Source organism: Sturnira hondurensis, unplaced genomic scaffold (assembly GCF_014824575.4).
Source record: "Sturnira hondurensis isolate 20B ecotype Veracruz unplaced genomic scaffold, ASM1482457v3 Scaffold0021632, whole genome shotgun sequence".
In the NCBI taxonomy this organism is placed as follows: Eukaryota; Metazoa; Chordata; class Mammalia; order Chiroptera; family Phyllostomidae; genus Sturnira; species Sturnira hondurensis.
This window is the reverse complement of record NW_028094263.1, coordinates 3,807,351-3,826,116: the sequence shown is the minus strand read 5'-3', so window position 1 is coordinate 3,826,116 and position 18,766 is coordinate 3,807,351. Positions and strand designations below refer to the sequence as shown.

The 18,766-nt window shown below is 57.3% G+C and overlaps 1 protein-coding gene across 5 annotated transcripts in view; it reads right to left on the bottom strand.

The window, feature by feature from the left end:
• ARHGAP23 (Rho GTPase activating protein 23) overlaps positions 1–18,766 on the bottom strand; it is a 77,334-nt gene that overhangs the window by 37,797 nt on the left and 20,771 nt on the right. For 2 of the 5 annotated variants that reach the window (XM_037033210.1, XM_037033209.1), the window contains exons 2-6: positions 5,916–6,077; positions 3,154–3,181; positions 1,920–2,015; positions 1,642–1,720; positions 1,426–1,480 (exon numbers count right to left, since the gene is read on the bottom strand). In XM_037033210.1, coding sequence (XP_036889105.1) covers positions 1,426–1,480; positions 1,642–1,720; positions 1,920–2,015; positions 3,154–3,181; positions 5,916–6,077 — 420 coding nt within the window. Of the gene's footprint in view, positions 1–1,425; positions 1,481–1,641; positions 1,721–1,919; positions 2,016–3,153; positions 3,182–5,915; positions 6,078–9,511; positions 9,953–18,766 lie in introns of those variants that run through there. The other 3 variants (XM_037033207.1, XM_037033211.1, XM_037033208.1) reach the window with 2 other exon arrangements.

The following is an 18,766-nucleotide window of genomic DNA, read 5'->3' as shown; positions in this document are numbered from 1 at the left end:
TTCGTGCCCCCTCCAGCCGAAGAGGGAGTGGGAGGGCAAGCCCCAGGCCCTGTCCTGTCGCCCCAGCCCACAGCTTGCCCAGCCTCAATCTGGGGGGGTGTGGGCAGGGCCTTTGGGACTTTGAGGGAGCCACGCCCCTCTCTGGACCCTCATCCTAGCCTCCCCATCGCCAGGAAGGGCAATGGGGCAGTTGAGGTCGGGGGTGGAGGTTCCCAGAGGGGCAAGGTGCCAGGCAGGACATGATGATTACAGTGATTACGAGATCACGTCCAGGGAAGAAGCCAACACAGTGGCTCTCAGGGCCTCCTAGGCCTGGCACTCGGCCTCCCCAGGGGGCAGTGACCTTGGGGCCAATTAAGCTGGCATCTGGCTGTGACCCCTGAGACCAGGGAACTGGGCACCAGACAGAGAGAACTGCCTCGGGCTCTGAGGCAGAGCTGGGAGTGGGGCAGAGAGAGAGAGAGAGACAGTGTGTGCATGTGCATGCATGTGTGTGCACAGTGTATGGGGTAGACAGGTACAGGTGTGATGCACACAATGTCTGGGGCGTGTGCTGGGCCCATTGCTGAGCGCCAGGTGGGCTGAGGCGCCTGTAGGGGAGGCGAGTTTGCACAGCCCATCGTGGTTGTGGGCGGTCTGGTCACTGCGTGTTGGGGGGTGCTGGCCCCTGTGTTGGGCTGGAGCTGTGGTGTTTGGGGGCACACCTGTTGTGATGACAGGGAGCAATGTGACATCAGTGAGTGTTCATGCGTGGTAGTGAGAAGCTCAAGGACCTGTGCTGTGATACACGGGACGTGCGCTGTGCCGTGGGAATGGAGACCCCGAGGGCTGCGTGGGGCTGCGTGGCATCTGCGGTGCACCGAGGTTATGTGTGTGGAGGCGTGCACCTGCTGTGGTGTGTTTGTGTATCGCATATAGCAGTTTAGAGCATACTAAGGGGTCACATTGTGTGGCTGGTGTGTTCTGCTTGTGTATGGAATAGTGAATGGTGTGTCGTGTGAACTGGAGCACATGACAGTAGGGTGGGTGTGCTGTGTGCGTGGACATAGCTACAGGAGACACACTCACGTGGGGACGGGAGAAGGTGTGGGTAACAGGCTTCTCATGGGAGCCAACAAGAACGTGCCAGGCTGGCAGGGCCCGCTGGGTCACCCTCCTTCCAGACGCCCTGGCAGGAATCCTGTCTGCCAAGGTTGGTGCCTTCCCCTCCCCCAGCACACCAGCCCTGAATGAAGCAACAACCAGTCCCAGCCCAGGGACAGGCCTGGCATCCCTGATTGGGCAACACCAGGCTGGTGCTGCCCCCCCACTCTCTTCTCTACCTCCCAGAGGGGCAGACACAGGAGGGAGGCCCGAGGGGGAAAGCTATATCCTGTCCCCCAGGCTCCAGGGGTCCTCCACCTCAGACTGCAGGGCAGGACTCACCAGCTGGAGGATGTCCTCGTCCTTGGGCATGATGGAGAGCTCCAGAGTGTCATCACTACAGAGACAGGGCATGGGGTCAGGCTCGGCTGAGGCAACAGGGTCTGGGGTAACAGGGACCCTGGTCTCCAGGGCACCCCCAGGGCCAGGGGAAGGGTGTGCAGGGGCTCAGTGACTGGGCAGGAGCTGATATGGAAGAGGGAGGTGGAGGGCGCTCACCTGTTCTGGATCAGAGCTATGACCTGGGAGTAGGTCTTCCCAACGACGCTCTCCCCATTCACCTTCACTAGCCGATCTCCTGGGGACAAGGGGCAGGGCCAAGTGTGAGCAGGCCAAGGTACATCCATGGACCCAGCTGAGAACCCCACTACTCAGAATGGATGATAGCAGCTGACAGCAGCCTCCCTAACACCTGGATCCAAGAATCCCGTCCTAACCAGAGGGTAGGGAGAAGAGGCCCAGGGGGTTCAATGAGCCTGTTAACTGGGACAGCTCACCTGTGCGAAGCCCTGCCCTGTGTGCGGGGCCCTCATCCTTCACATTCTTGACAAAGATGGTGTCCATGGGCTCCAGGCGGTGCCGGGGGGAGGGTCCTGGTGGGCATCGGCCAGGTTAGCTGGCAGGGGACCTGCTGAAGGTCACGCCCATGCACAGCTACACACACTCAGAGAATAACCACACTCACACAGACACAAACAGAGCCCCACGTGTTCAAAGGGGCACAGGTGCACAGGATGAGACAGAAAGACACGCTCCTGGGAGTGGGAAATTCCACACAGGTGCAGAGTGGCTCCTCATGCATCCCAGCGCTGTGCTGGGAGACAGACTAAAAAGGGCAGAGACGTGGTTCTTCCCCTTCTCTGCTCCTTGTCTCGTGGGATGGACACACACACACACACACACACACACACACACGTCACAAGGTAGAGACAAGGGTAACATAAAAGAGGCTGTATCGAGCATTGCAGACATACCAGCAGGGAGCGACACTCCCACACACAGAGAATGTCCACACCCACAGACCAGGGGAGGCTGAGGGAAGGCCCTGAAGCTCATAGACACCCAACTCCCCGACCTCCGACATCACACTATACTCAGAGATACTCTTCCGCTACCGTCTCCCTCAGAGAAATGGGCCTATTCTAGTCAGCTGGCTCCTCCCTCACCACAGGCCTCTGTAATAAGGACACAGAAAGACAGTGTCCCTGTGGCTTCCCAGCAGAAACCCCGGGAGCAGAGAAGGAAGAAGGCTGCTTGTGCGAGGAGTTCTGCCTTGAATACCCTGGGAAGCCTGGGTGCAGGGACCCTTTGAAACAGCAAGGGTGACAGCCAGAGGCTGCAGGCTCTTCTCCACAAGAACAGCCCCTGATCAGCTGCACCCCCTGCAGCCCCCAGGCCCTGCAGCCCCTGCGTGCCTCAGTCTAGGCTGGGAGTAACTCCAGGGCGTGAGCCAGGTCTCAGAAACCCATCTGCTCCCCCAGGTGCCACCTCTAGTGTGAAACGGAAGGGTCCAGAGGGAGGCCAGTGTGAGGGAAGAAAGGGAAGGTAGACAGAGTGTGAGCAGATGTCCAGAGTGGCCACACAAAGAAGAGCAAGGACAGGGACAGCAGCCGAGGCTGAGGGGCACAGCGAAATCCAGGCTGACTTGGGGGAGAGGGAGAGAAACAGAAGCTGGAGGATGAACCCCAGCTCGGCCCCAGCCCCTGGGGCCCACCCCTCACCACCCCTTACCTCCTCCTCGGCCTCCATTCTCTTCCTCCTGCAGGGGACAGAGAGATGGGTGTTGGCCCTCGGTCCAGCCCTTGGAAGCACAGAGGGAGGCCCGGCTCCGCCTGGGTGGGCCCCCTCAATCTCCCTCACCCAACGGCCTACCTCCTTATCTTCTCCAAATAGCCCTGTGCCTGGAGGGGTGTCTATGGGGACATCAAGTCCCAGGCAGGGTTTCCCAATGACATGAGCTCTCTCTCACGCTGATCCCACCACATCAACATCGCGACCGTCCAAAAGCCCCCAATCCAGTGGGGGACCTATGACCCCTTCCCTTGGGGAGCCTGAAGCAAACATACTAACGCAGAGAGAGACCCCAGACAGACAGAGATAAGCAGGCATGACAAGTGCAAAAAGTGGCTATCGGTTCTTAGAGAATGGGAGGGGAGGGCCTGATTAGTGTCCCTGTGGGGGAGGGGCCTTCAGAAGGCTGAGAGAAGGCCTCCTGGGTGAGGCGAGTGGAGTGTGCAGGCGCCTGGTGTCAGAAATAAACAAAGATATATAGGACTTCATGGCGGAGGCGAAGGAGAAAGGAAGTCAACACCAGCAGGCCATGGAAGTCAGACTGAAGCATTCAAGTTTGAAATGAGAGAGGGGGGAAGCCAGTGATGGTTCTTGAGTGGGAGCAAGTGATTGTGAAAATACCAGTTGGAGAAGAGGCATCGAGGTGCAGGGCTAAGAAGCAGAGTCAAGGGGACCCATTAGGGGGCCTCTGGGGTCTCCCTGGTGAGGGGGAAGGGCACTGGATGTGGGAGGAAACAGAAACGGAAGGAGAAGGTCAGAGGGACAAAAACAGGCCCACGGGACGTGGCGCTTTCGAGCAGGATCTGACCTGCAGTGTCATCACATCAAACCCTCTCCACAGAGCATCCGTGTCACAGAGGACTTGTCCAGGGCCTCTCAGAGGCTCAGCAGCAGAGCCATGGCTGGAAGCCAAGACTCAGGCACACCAGCCAGGGCAGGAGGGCCTCTGGGCGCTGCTGGAGAGTCGCTCTGCCCCGCCCTCCCACGTGGGGTGCGTGCCAGCCAATGGGAGCTGACAGCGCAGGGAGCGGGTGGCTGAGGCCGACAATGCAGACAATGCACTCGGATGCCTGAGCTCCCTGCAGGCTCCCAGTCCTGGGCAGGTTGTGGAAAGGGAATGGAGCCTGTCCCTGGCCCACTCTGCCCCGGAGTCTGCCAGCACCCATGTGAGCTAGGTCTCTCGGAGACAGGTCCACCGCCCAGCTTGGCCACTCAGACTGCTTTTGCCCTTGTCACCCCTCAGCAGGGACCCCTGAGAGAAGTTGGCAGGATGGAGGGGCATTCTGGAAAAGGAGGGAAGAAAGGACTGAAGCTCCAAGGAACTAGGGGGTGGTGTCTTTGGGCATCCAGGAGCAGGGCAGTGCCCCCCCACACCATCAATCCCCACTTAAACTCAGAAGCATAACTGCAGCCAGTGAGAATAGCGTGTGCAGCCCACGCGCCCCAGACCCAGACATGGTGAGGAGAGCTGCACAGCCATGTACGTGTGATGTGTATTTACAGACGCCAATATATGCATGTGTGTGTACATGACCAGCACACCATGCACACACATGTGCCCACAAAGAGCCATGCAAGTGCACAAACACAGGCCGTGAAATCCAATGCCTCGGTTCCCTGGCAGGTGGGACCGAGTTCTCCAAGGGGAGACCCCAGCAGCTGTGCAGGCTGGTTGGTGCCAGCCCTGGAAGAAGCAGAGAAACTGGCTCACTGACTCCAAAATAAATCTTTCTCTCCCTGGCTGGTGTGGCCCAGTGGATTGAGCACCAGCCTGCAAACCAAAGGGCTGCCAGTTCTATTCCCAGTCAGGGCACACGCCTGGGTTACATACAGGCCACGTCCCCAGGTAGGGGCATACGAGAATCAACCATACATTGATGTTTCTCTCCCTCTCTTTCTCCCTCCCTCCCCCTCTCTCTAAAAATAAATAAATAAAATATTTAAAATATACATACAAAACAAATCTTTCTCCCCTGCTGGGAGACTTGAGGAAGGGAGCAGGGCTCTCCTGGGGAGCCCTGGTCCTTGCCCAGGGCTCCCCATGGCTTCCTGCATAACTGCTTCACTTTCAGGACCCCCTCCTCCCCAGCTGACTCTGTGGGTTGGGCTGAGCTGCCCTGGTTCCTGGACTCAGAGAACTTGACATTTATATGAGGGCTGGAAGGGCCCTTAAGGGTCAAGTAGAGAAATGCCCGAAGGTTACAGCGGGAGAAAAGAAGCCCAGGGACCACAGTGAGTTGGGAGTCGTACTAGGGCTACAAGCCAGGCCTCCTCCATCCCAGCCCAGACTTGTTTCCAGCACCCAGAGGGAGGTCAGCAAGGGCCTGGGTGCTCTAGGAGGGGTTCCCAGGGTGTGTTAGGACAGACCCTCTGAGAGCTCAGGCTGAGAGGGAGCAACAAACCCCGCTCAGAAGTGGCCAGTGGACCCAGGGTCATGGACTGCACCTCTCCGAGCAGGTTGTCCCCCTTCCAGGGATCATGAGTCTGCGGCGTGAACTAGCATCCTGGCTCCCCCACCTCCAGGTCTCCTGTACTGAACCCGCCACCTGCTCCCCCCACAACCGCTGCCTTCACCTGAGAAGCTGAAAATGACCCGGGCCCCAGAAAAAGGACTGTGAGGAAGAGGACAGTACAAAGCCATCCCCTCTCCCCCATCATGGCGTCCTCACGGTGGGTTGGGGCCACGGGCGACCTGGGCGTACCTTCAGGCTGCAGTGCACGGCGGACTCGGGCGGGTACACGATGAAGTGGCGCAGGGTGAAGCCAAAGCCATCCTGGGGCCTTTTGTGCAGCAGCAGCGTCCGGGTCCCCTGCCAGGGGAAGGGGCGCCCAGGAGCGCACCCACCTCTCGGGCCCAGCGGCAGCTGTAGAAGCACAGGGAGCCAGGTGAGTGGCCACTACCCCCCTCGGCCCAGAGGACCCGAAAGGCCGGGGTCCTTGGGGTTCGAGGCACCCTCCTGCCCTCCCTCCCTCTCCCATCCTCATCAGCCCAAAAGCTTCTTCCTTCTTTCACTCCCCTCAATTCCCTCGTGACAACTTGCCTCCAAGGAAACAACGCAGTGAGTGAACCAGGTGTTGGCTCCACTCAGTTCCCCAGACATTTGCCCGCCACGTGCCGGGCACTGGACACGTGGGGCCGGCTGCTGTCTGAGTTCATTTGGCCGCCGCACACTCTCACACACGCACACAGACAGATGCACGTGTAGGCAGATGCAGATACCTCCACACGCACTCATGCACATGGAACACATCACAAGACCCAGACAAGCACACCCATGTGCAAAACACACACACACACAGATGAATTCACACACGCCCTCTTATGTGGACATGCAGACATGGGTATACACAGTTGCACATAATCAGTCTCACACATAGCACATGTCATGCATACAGACATACATAGGCATGGACAGACTGGCCCACACACATGTCCTTCAGGAGCCGCAGCTGAAACAAGTCGGGGACCAAGAGCCATGAGGGAGTCAACTGGACATCTGAACTGAAGAGACTTCCTATGGCTTGGGAGCCCAGCCCAGAGGCCTGCTGGCTCTCGGTGACTAGGAACTCGGGTGGGGGCGGGGGGCACTTCGCTGCCCTCTGGCTGGCCCGCTGGGACACTTGGGATTGCCCAGGATGGCGTGGCAGAGGGTGTCTGAAGACAAGGGTTTGGGGACACACAGGACTCTTTCTGGGGCCTGAGGGAGAAGAGGATGGACAATGTCTGAGGGAAGGCTCCCTGCCTGGACCCGAGGAAGGAAGGCAAGTGACGTGGGGGCGGGGGTCAGAGAGGTGTGTTCACGGGGTGGCAGAGGGCAGACTGGAGAAGACAGGCGCCCAGGGCGGCGGCCCAGTGTAAAGCCAGGAGGGCTCCCTCAGAGGCTCTCCAACCCCTGCTTCGGACAGCCTAACCAAAAACCCTCAATGGACAAGAAGCCCCTTCCTCTCCCCCCCTAAACAGCCCTCAACCCCCTCATCCCTCCTTGGGACCAGAAAGAAAGGTGCAGAGTGAAGAAGACTACCAGCTCTGGGGTGAGGGCCCCCCCTTTCCTCTTAAGGCCCCCTCCCTCCCCGTCTAATAGCTGGAGAGAGCTCAAGTTTGCCACTCAAATGTACTGATACAAGAAGTTCCATTGTATTTCCATCCAGCCTCCTGTTCACACATCTGGTGGAAGGAAGCCTGCCCTGTGCCCAGCACTAGGCTAGGAAAATCGACATGGGGTTGGGAAGAGTAAAGGAAAATGCGGCGGTGGCCACAGCCCCACTTCAGGGGACACAGCTGGGTGGGCGACGAGGACGCGCAGCTCCAGGCCAAGGTGACCACGCTGGCCCGTAGGTCTGGCAGTTTGCCCAGAGGCAGGGGTGGGCCCTTTGTGCTTGCAAGTGTTCGAGCAAAAGCGGCAGGTCCCCCAGTCCAACAGGGTTCAGCTGGGATTCTGGCATGGGGTCCGAGGCCCAGCGATGCCCCCCACAGCTCCTTCCACCTATGGTGACAGCCCAGACTCTCCCACTTTGACCCACAGTCCCATGGGAGCCCAGAGGAGAAAATTCTCTGGGAATTCTGCTGAGGGCTGAAATCCCTCGGATTTCCTATCCCTGCTGACCTGGCAATGAACTGACCAGGGAGAAGAGAGGGCCTCAGGAGACCCTCCCCTGCCCGCTCCTCCCAGAAGCCTCGGCTCCTCTCCAGTGTGGGGGCAGCCGCCCCTGCACACCCTCCGCCCAGGCTCTGAGCTGAGGCTGTTTGCAGGGACCATTGTCTTGCTGGTGTCCTGGATTAAGGTTTAAGCCACCAGCTGCCCCAGTGACGAGAAGTGGCTGAGACAGGTCCCCGCATGCCCCCCACTCCTCCCCCAGCACACATCCTGCCTGGAGTTGCCAGCTGCCTAGGGGGTGCCACCCTCCGGGGGGCCCGCCCGGAACCCAGGGCGGTAGGCATGCCTTGTCTCAGGTCCCCTCCTCACCCAGGCACTGCTGGCGCCCCCAACCTTATCTCAGGCTCCCCCTTTTCCCTCTTTCCAGTGTCCCTTCCCCCATCCTTCCCAACTAGGCTTTTGAGGATGTCAGTGTGGCGATTCCCCTGGCCACAGCTACCTCACTCTTGCCTGAAGTGGGGACACCACAGCCCCCATCCACAGCCTGCCCTGGCCGTCGTCCTGCAGGAAGTTCCCTTCCTTAGGTTTAGCCTCAATCCCTCTGTGCAGTTATACAGGTTTGTGCCCTCTCCTCCCCTTCATCTGGCGGGGGACAATGCTGGGTCCATCGTGCTCTTTTGCTGGGGGACGAGGTGATAGAGGCAGAAACAAAGAAGGAGCCAGCAAGGAGCACTAGAAAGGTAATTAGATTGGGAAGGGGTGCTGCTCACACACATCCTCAACTCTGCTCTCTGAGGTTGGAACAGAGACAGGGGGTGCAGAAGGAGAGGCTCAGGGGACACGGGGACACACCTGATGAATGCTGTCCTGCCCCAGATCTATTTCTCAAAGCTCCCACCCTCATGTCAGGAGAGAAGGGGACATCCAGAAACACCAGCTGATTCTAGGAGAAGGGCAGTGGCCCCAGGGCCACAAATCAGACACAGCTGGACACATGGTGTGCCGGCAACACCAGGAACAAGACCCCAGGAGTCCTGCTCCTCCCCCAGGGGCATAAAGAGGCCATTGCAGGGAGCACAACGTTCATGCCGGGCAGGGTGCCCACTGTGACTCACGCCCTGCCAGCCCGGCCGATCCCCGGCATCAGAAGCACTGTCCCCACCTCTCCATTCCTGCCCTGTTTGCTAGTCCTCACCCACAGGTCGCTCACCACCCACTGTGGCCCGTCCTGCCACCTCAGTCTCCTTTGCCCCCTAGAAAACCCTGGGCCCTTGTCCACTACCAAAGGGAGGGCAGAGTGGTGCCCACCATTCCATTTAGTGGTGCTCCTGCCTCTGGCTCAAGGTCCCTGCGGCCCAAACTCCCCAGGATTCCAGATGCCCCAGCACCTCTTCAAAGAACCCAGGTCTCCTCCATGCTTCTGCTGCTTGGGAACTAGTAGGCTTGAGCCCCCTGGAGGCCCTCGCCCAGACTAGGGTTTGTCACCCAGCACCCCTGGAAGAGCTCTCAGCCACAATCCTACCACCCAGCCCAGCAGTTCTCCAGCTCCTCACTCACTCTCCGCTCTGGGGCGTTGGTCCCAGAGCTCAGGGCACACACGGCTCAAAGATCCCAGGGAGTTGGTGGTCCAGTACGCGCGGCCCCACCTCTTCACAAGGTCTGCCCAGGCCCCTGCCCCCAGTCCCTACTTCCTCAGCGCTCACCCTGGCCCACCGTGACCCGGGCGCCTGGCGGTCGCTGTGGCTGAGGTAGGGGAGCCAGAGGCAGCGTGGCTCGGGGGCACTGCAGTCCACACCGACGGCGCGCTCGAAGCCCCAGCCCCCGGCTCCCGCGCGCTCCAAGCGCCACATAGCGTTGCCCACCAGCGCCGCCGCAGGTGGGGGCCCCCGGCCCCGCAGGCGGTCCCGGCCCCATTGCGCCGCTGGGGGCCCGGTTTCCGGAGCACCGCGGGCGGCTCGGGGGACCACGGCCACTCCTCGGCGCCCCGCGGGCGGCGTCCTTGGCCCTCCTGGCGGCAGACGGACCCCAGGGGTCCCCGCCTGCCCCCCAGAGCCGCGGGCCCGGGGCCCGGGGGCCCCGAAGGGATGGCCGGCCCGCGCAGAGGACGGCAGGACGGCTGGAGCGTCTCTGCGCCTCCTGCTCCACTCGGCTGAAGGCGCGGAGCCCGGACACGCCGGCGAGTCGCACAGAGCAGACGCCTCCCCCTCCGGGGCGGCCCCTGTGCAGGGCCGCCCCAGCTCGCACACTCACACACACTCACACACACTCACACACACTCACACACACGCACACAGCGCCCTTGCACAGGCACGCAAGTACAGAACCCCTTCACCCTCCCACCCACACAAAAACTCACCCCGTGCCGGCCCTGCACACACCGCACCCAGCTTCCTGCACCCACAGAAGCACACATTCACATGTGCACACATGTCCTTCACATGGAGGCATACACATAAACACACCCTACCCACCCAGTACACACCTACACCACACATGCACATCCACACATCCCACACCCTCCCAGCCACGCACACTCACGCTCCCTCTTCCACAAACCCCACAGAAACACACACATCAACATGCTACTCCCCTTACACGCACTCCATGTGTGGACTGCATGCTGTACGCATGCACACTTTGGGCACCTCCCATATGTGTATGGTTCACACATACTATAGAGACACGTGTGCACATGTACCCACCATGGCCTGAAAGCCCGCCAGACATGTCCCACGTCACCACCCACCCGCTCTACGCACACCCATGGAGAGACTCGCAGCCCCCACAATGGCAGGCAGGTGACATGCCCACACCGCCCAGCACCCTGCTCCACACACACACATTCTGCCTGGCACGCAAATTGGTGCTCTCCTCACACCCACACCGAGGCGCCCTAGGGCTACAGGTGCAGTCCCCACCATCACTGTGGAGAAGTGTGACTGCCCCTTCCCCAGGACCCACCACCCCTTCACTCTGCCCAGAGGGGCCAACACCTTGCTCCAAGCTGGTCCTCGCCCCACACCCAGCCTGCAAGTCAGACAGGAAGCCCAAGTGGATGGCAGACCCTGCTCTCCCTCGCCTTCCTGGCCCTCTCCCTCCCCAGGCCCCTTCCCGGGTGGGGCTGACAGAGGTCTGGGCTGGTAGGTAAGTGCTCGTCAGCACCACCATTTCTATCCCACTCGACTGTTCACAAACAGTGTGTTTCTCAACACGGCCCCTCGCTACAGCCTGGGGCCACCACTATGATAAGGTTTTCAGATGAGGAAACTGAGGCCCAAGAGCACCCAGCTTGTCATGGCGTCACTGGGACTCCAAGCCCAGAACCCCTCACTCCAACCTTGGGTCTTATTTCCAGACTCTAGCCAGCAGTCAAGAAAGGGAGGCCGGGGTTGGGGTGGGGGAGGCAGCTCCAGCCAAAGCCGGCTCCCAGACCCGGGAATTTTGGGAGACAGAATCCTAGCAGTGGGCCCTCGCTGGCGGCCACCCAAAGGGAGAGCAGAGCAGAAGGGTTGGCTCCCTCATCCCCTCCGAGGAAGGACAGCCTTGTGGGCGGTAGGGGCGTGACGTGGAGGGGCCCAGAGAGGAGAGGGGTCGTAGCAGCAGAGGGAGGAGAATAGAGGACCCTAGGGGTGGGCAGGAGTGAGGGAGGGAGAAGGAAGGGAGGAGGAAGGGTGAGGGTGAGGCATGTGGGGGCCAGGGAGCGGTTTTGTTCTCCTGTTTCCTGTTTGCTGCTTGCAGGGCCCCCTGTGCAGGAGCTGGACCCCCACCCCCACCCTGGCGGAAGCCAGACGGGAAGAGGGAGGCTGCCACTAGCGCTGAGTCAGGAGGGCCTAGGAGCAGAGTGGGAAAGGACCGCGGTCAAGGCAGCAGAACTCATGACGCTCCCATCAGCAACCTCTGCTGTTCCTCAGGCACTAGAAAACCAGAGACTCAGGGCGGCCTGCTCCTGCCGGAAGCACCAAGATGTCCTCAGCCACGTCAGACTCTGTGGCCCCAAGTGGAGGGCAATGGCCACGGGGATGTCCTCCATCTGGCCTGCTGTCCCAGCAAGCAGTCTATAAGTCCTTCCAGATACCTAACTTCCTTTCCTCTTGCTGTAAGTCCAGTCCCTGGTTCCCAGGAAATGGAGTGACTCTCTCCACTCACGCCCCAGGGAGTCTCTCACGGCCAACAGGTGCTGCTGTGCATCTGGATCAACCCCTGGGGGTTCCATGTCCCGGGATGCACATACCTGGGAAGTGATGAGCCATGAATGATGTCTATTTCCTGCCCTCTCACTGGGCCGGAGCAGCAGGCCCAGCAAAGAAGGTAACAGCCTGGTCCAACACAAACCCATACATTCCCTCCCCCTCCCCCTGAACCCCAGCTGCTTCTACAGGGATATCAGGAAAGGGGTGTACACAGTAGGGTCCAAGGTTGCACATAGTTTGAATAAATAATCCTCCAGGCCTGGGGAGCCTCTCAACCCCCTCCCCCATTTCCTCTGGGAAAGGAATGTGGGGTGGGCCCCAGAGGGTGGGGGGGGAGGGGGCCAAGGGCTGGGAAATACCAGGCGTAGCTGAGATTCTATTCCAAGCCTTCCTGTCTAGTGTGAGTCCTCTTTCCCTACACCCTCCCCAGCTTCCTCCCCCCAAATCAGGAATTACCCAGCTGAGCAGTCCCTCCCATCATCCTCTAGTTTGACCAGCTTGCAAAATCCATTCAACCTTATCTTCCAGGGGTTCTCGGGACAGGTCTTGGGAGCTGCACCCTCAAGGGGCTGGCATCCAGTTTTCTTCTCTTCAAACGACCTAATCACCCTTTACTACTTCAAAGCACTTTCATTTTATCTCATTTGACCCTTACCCTAAGAACTGGATGTCCCAGGATTATTTTTACACCCATTTTTCAGATGTAGAAACTGAGGCTCAAAGAGGACACGTGACTGGTTCAAAGCCTCACTTTTACTAAGCTGGGACAGGCCCCAGGGTTTTAAAGCCTAAAACGGATCTTTTTTCCACTCCCCTCTTGTCTATCCTTTCAACAACCACTTCTCGAGTGTCTGCTGCGGGCCAGGCACTGTGCCAGGGCCTGGGGCACCTTGGAGAATAAGACGGTGCAGACCTCGTCCTCAGGACACTTAGAGTGCTATTAGCATGCCAGGTTCCGAAACCCTTGGGGGTCTCCAAGTTCCAGATTCAAGCCCGAGCCTGCACCTTTCACCCAGAACAGGAGACTCTCACACATCAAGGGGCCCCCTTATCAAGGGTTTGGGCCTCTTCTCCCTGGGAGGAAACAGTCTGTTTGAGGGTGGGGCCAGAGCCCTTGCACCAGAGGGCGGCCCAGGCAGAGGAGCAGAAGGCTGCAGGGGCCAGCCCGACAGTCAGGAGCCGGGGAAAAGGAGAGCCCGGAGGCGAGGGTCTGGGAGCCAGAGGAAGAACGCCACTGCCGCTGAAGGGCGAGTGGGTCAGGAAGTGAGAGAGAGAAGGGCTTGGGGTCACCTCTCCTGCTTTTCCTTCTTCTGGCTTTTCTTCCCAGAACGTAGGCCCCAAAGTGTACGAACTAGGCTCCTCACCCCAAGAGAATGATCTGGCATTTAGGAAGCTTCAGCTGGGCCCACACATCCACCCGTCTTTGCAACACCACTAAACGCAGACCTATAACTAACCCACAGCCTCCCCATCAGACACAGCTCATGTACCGCCAGCTCTGTCCCTCCCAGGCATGCGGGCAATGCGATACCCAAGGCATCTCACCCGCCCGCGCCTGGGCCTCTGACCCCTGCCCCAGTCTCCTCATTCAAGGGCAGCTGCCCCCTAGGTCCTCCTCCACCCTTTCGCCCCATTCAGATGTCTGGTTCCCAGCACCAGTTGTGTACAGTCCTGACATGCCCCAACACGCTGAGCTGGCGAGCCGGCCCAACAAGCTTGCATTTCCCCAACACCCTCCATGTGCAGATAACCCCTAGTCACTGGGAGCCTGGGGACCCTGCACTTGGTATGGTCCCATGGCAGGGTGTGGTTTGAGAGTAGCTCCAGACTCATGTTCCCCCGCCCCCCTTTCTGTCTAGGGCCAACCTTGCTCTGAGTTGAGGTGGTTGTGAGGCTCCCCTCCTGCCCTTAAACAGGGCCAGAGCCAGAGCCAGGGATGGCTGGGAGAGGGGAGGAGGCAGTCCTTGCGATGCCAGAAATCCCAGTGTCATCTCCAGGAGGGACCAGCGTGAGCCTGAGTGGCACAGAAACCCTTCGTTCTGCGTGGCAGCAGGGCCCAGGGGTGAGCTCATCACGGGCTCCCGAGTCCCTACAACTTTCTGGCTGTGAGACCCAGCCTAGCTACTTAATCTCTCTGAGCCTTGGTTTCTCACCAGTAAAATGATCATGGGCCCTGGCTGGTGTAGCTCAGTGGATTGAGCACAGGCCTGCAAACAGAAGGATCGAGTGATTCAGTTCCCAGTCAGGGCACGTGCTGGGGTGCAGGCTAGTTCCCAGCAGGGGACCCACGAGAGGCAACCTTCTCTCCTTCCCGTCCCCTCTAAAAGATAAAGAAATAAAATCTTTAGAATGAGAATAGCACTAACTTCCACCTCATTGGTTGTTGGGAGAATTAAGTAAATTAAAGAAAGTCCTTAGCACAGGCCCTAGGCACAGAGTAGGGATTCAATAAATGCAAGGGTTTTTTTGTTGTTGTTCTTTTTTCTTTTCCTTCAAAAAAAAAACCTTTTATTGAGGTACAATTAACATACAACATTATGTTAGTTTTCAGACATACAACATAGTAATTCCAGACATGTGCATCACGAAATGAGCACCACAGTGATCTGGTTAACATCTGTCATCAGCCATGGTTACAGAATTTTTTTGTTGTGATGAAAACTTCTGAGATCTACTCTCTTAGCAATTTCAAATATGCAACACTGTATTATTAACTATAGTCACCACGCTGTACGTACATCACACCCTGTGACTTCTTTTAGAACTAGAAGTTTGGAACTTTTGACAGTTGGCCACGCCCTCAACACCCCCCACCTGACTCCCACCCACCGCCTACCTCCCTCATGCCCCCTTCCTCACCTCTGGCAATGACCAATCTGTTCTCTATGAGCTTGTGGGGGATTTGGTCTGGGTTGCTTGTTTGTTTGTTATTTAGGATTCCACATGTAAGTGAGATCATAAAGTATTTGTCTTTTTCCGTCTGACTTATTTCACTTAACATAATGTCCTCAAGGTTAATGCAGGCTGCTTTGATTGCCTTTTGGATTTTTGCACTTTCACAGACCCAGCCACACTCACCATGAACAACTCAGCCATGTGTGCACAAAGACACAGTGACACACGTGGACACTGAGCCAGACAAACCCACTGACATGGGGGGTCACCACCTCCCTCTGCCAGCCCCCTACAGGCTCCCGTGTACCCCAGCTTCCCCCAAGCAGGGAGGAATCTTCAGGACGCCCCCTTCCACAGCAGAACTTGGACAGACCCAGAGCCTTGTCTTGTAGGTCCTTTGCGAGCGGGGAAGGAGTGGGAGACGTGAGACCCCAGGATGGGGCCTGCTCCTGGCAGGCAAGGAACTTGGCAAAAGTGCCAGGCTGGCAGGACCTTTCCCAGCAGGAGAGCCATTCCCTCCTCGGGGAGGGGAGACGAAAAATGAGCATCTTTCCTCATGGTGGGAAATGAGCACTTGCCGAAAAGGGTGAGTCTAGAGCCAGCCGCAAAGTAAACAGCAGGGCCGTCGCCTAGGCAACTGCAGGCTGTGTGGGACAGGGCCCACCACAAGCCCTCTCCAACCCCCTGATTTACTCTGCCCAGCAGCCCCTTGATGTCTCAATGCGTGCCCTCCACATACCCCTTCTGGTCTCTGGGCCTGTCTGGGACTCCCCAAAAGGAAGGGCCTGTGCCTCCTCCATCAAAATGGGAACCCTCTGACAGCAGGGTTGCTTTTTTGTTTGTATGTTTCTTTGTTTCTGCCCCATAACAATCCAGGGTCCCCCAGAGGTGCCTGACGGCCTGTGTCTTGTCCCTCAGATCGGAGACTGCTCAAGGGCATGGCCTGAGTCTCTCCCATTGGACTGAGAGCCTCACAACGGTAACAGCTACTGAGGTTTCTGCAACAGATTTGTGCGCTTGGAGTGCTCGGTGCATAGTGAGCTCTCCACAATTATTTGTCAATGGCGAGAACGTGGAGAAATTGAACCCCTTGCACATTGCTGGTGGGAAAGCAGAAATAATGCCCTTGCTATGAAAAACAGTATGGCAGGTCCTCACAAAATTAAACATAGCAATTGCACTGCTGGCTCTGTACCGGAAAGATGTGAAAATGGGCACTCAAAAAGATACGTGTACACTGTGGTCATAGCAGCATTATTCACAAGCCAAAAGGTGGAAACAACCCAAACGTCCCTCAGCGGATGAATGGGTAAACAAAAGGTGGTGTGCACACAGTGGAATTTTATTCAGTCTTAAAAAGGAAGGGAATTCTGACACAGGCTGCAGCATAGATGAAACTTGAGGACATTGTACTAAGTGAAATAAGCCAGACAAGACAGGACGAATATTGTGTGATTCTACTTAAGTGAGATAACTAAATTCAGCGAGATTTAAAAAAATAGAATGGTGGCTGCCGAGGGATGGGGTACTGGGAAATGAAAGTTATTGTTTAAAGTGTATAGAGTTTCAGCTTGAGAAGACGAAAATGTTCTGGAGATGGATGGTGGGGATGGTTGCGCCACTATGTAAATGTATTCAATGCCACCGAACTGTACTCTTCAAAAACAGTACATTTTGCCCTGGCCGGTGAGGCTCACTTGGTTGGAGCATCATCCCGTAACCAAAAGGTTGTGGGTTCAATCCCTGGTCTAGGCACATACGGGAGGCAACCAATTGGTGCTTCTCATCAATGTTTCTCTCTCTTCCTTCCTCTCTCTCTAAAAGCAATGAAAAAATGTCTTCAGGTGAGGATTAAAAAATGTTTTATAAACAGTACATTTATTTTTCAGTACGAAATATTGCATATTTTACTGCAATAAAAAAATGGCAAGATCACAATTCAAATGGGAAAAAAATGCTGTTGAAAGAAGATGAGACAAATGAACAGGTAGGTCTCCCACGGGGGCCCAGAGGTTGGCCTGCCCACAGAGATTGTCCAGGACAGCTGGGCATCTCCTGCTGGAGGACCTCCCCCCACCTCTCTCCACTGTGCCTTCTCAGACCCCCTATTGCCATCTTTGGGGGCTCCAGTGCTCCCTGCACAGGGTGAGCTTTCAGGCTGCCGGGGAGTCTGAACCTTGATGCAGTAGGTCCTTGGCATCGATGAAGACCTGCCACCTATCAGAGGCTGAACTGGTAGAGGCACAAACACAGGGGATGCCATATCCCATGGTGTCAGGACCTCGGAAGAGTTTTCCAGCAAAAGCTGGGCTAAGTGTGGGGCTCCCGCCTCCTGAGGGCTGACCCCGCACAGCACACACATCTATTCCAAGCCTACAAAACACCCTTAACATACACACACACAAGGGTGTGCACACAGAGGCAAGGTTCTATTCTCACATGCTCTCCCGTGCACACACTCCAAGAAAAACATGCCTAAACACTGAGGGATGCACAGTCTTGTTGGAGATGCAGGCAGGTCCCATGTGCAGGAGAGCCCCCTGCTGGCCGAGATCTAGCACACTTATGGCTCTCATGGCCCAGAGTGGGCAGGGTGCCCTCATTCCCTCCACCCTGCCTCTCCCCAGCTGCGTTCTCCAGACCCCTCCCATCACATTCCAGGATTACCCGTCCCCATCTCCTACAAGGGAGCAGGGTCCCCTGCAGAAGGACAGAGTGACTATGGAGCCTTAGGAAGGTCTTTCCTTGGGTCTAGCAGTACTGGAGAGAGGCCAGAGCCTCTTACATCGTGTTCAGGGCAGTCATTCCTGCGGGCAGAAAGATGCCCACAATTACTCCTCTCCAAAGTCATCATATCCATTCTTTGACTGCCCTGGGAAGCTCACTTCAGAGGAGACAGTGGAGGAGGGGTGGAGAACTCCAGGCTCTATGAAGTGCTCCCTGTTGTCTGATCACCTGGGCAAAAACAACAGGTGCACCCCCTGTTTTTTGTGTGTGTTTTTGCATTTTTTTCCAAGAGCTCAGTCCTAGTCAAGCTGAGACCACATCTCCTCCCAGGGCAGGCCTCAACAGATTCCAGAAATCTTCCCCGGGGCACATGGGGTTCCCTGTGCAGAGGCTCTCAGCCCCACCCCTGAAACCACCCGCCCCCTCACCCAGGCCCTGCCCAACCTGCCCAGGTCATCCCTTCACCCAACTTAGGAGCTGAACCTCTCCCTAATCAAGTCCATGATGCCCCAGAGGCAGCTGAAAGGGTGGAGGGAATGGTGGCTCTGCAGGGACAAACAACCTCCCCTGGTTCCTGCCCAGGAAGGCACTGAGATGGTTTCTGGGCTGGGTTCTGTGGTGGGAAGAGGACAGATGGCACTGCCTTCAGTCCCAGGCCCTACCCCTCCTCAGTTAGCCTAGCCCCATGTTAATATTTGTTGAGCCCTTACTGTCTGCAGGCACAGTGCACATGCATTACCTCACTTAAAAGCAGAACAGCCCTGGATGGTGTGACGCAGTGTGCAGGCCTGCAAACCGAAGGGTCTCTGGTTCGATTCCCAGGCAGGGCACATGCCTGGGTTGCAGGCCAGGTCCTCAGTCGGGGGTACGTGAGAGGCAACCACACATTGGTGTCTCTCTCCCTCTCCTTCTCCCTCCCTTCCCCTCTATCTAAAAATAAATAAATAAAATCTTTTTTTTTAAAAAAAAGGGAAGAGCAGCCTTTTTTTATAAGATTTTAAAAAAGATTTTATTTATTCATTTAGAGAGGAAGGGAAGGAGAGAAAGAGAGAAATATCAATGTATGGTTGCCTCTCATGAGTCCCCTGCTGGGAACTGGCCCACAACCCAGGCATGTGCCCTGACTGGGAATCGAACCGTGATCGT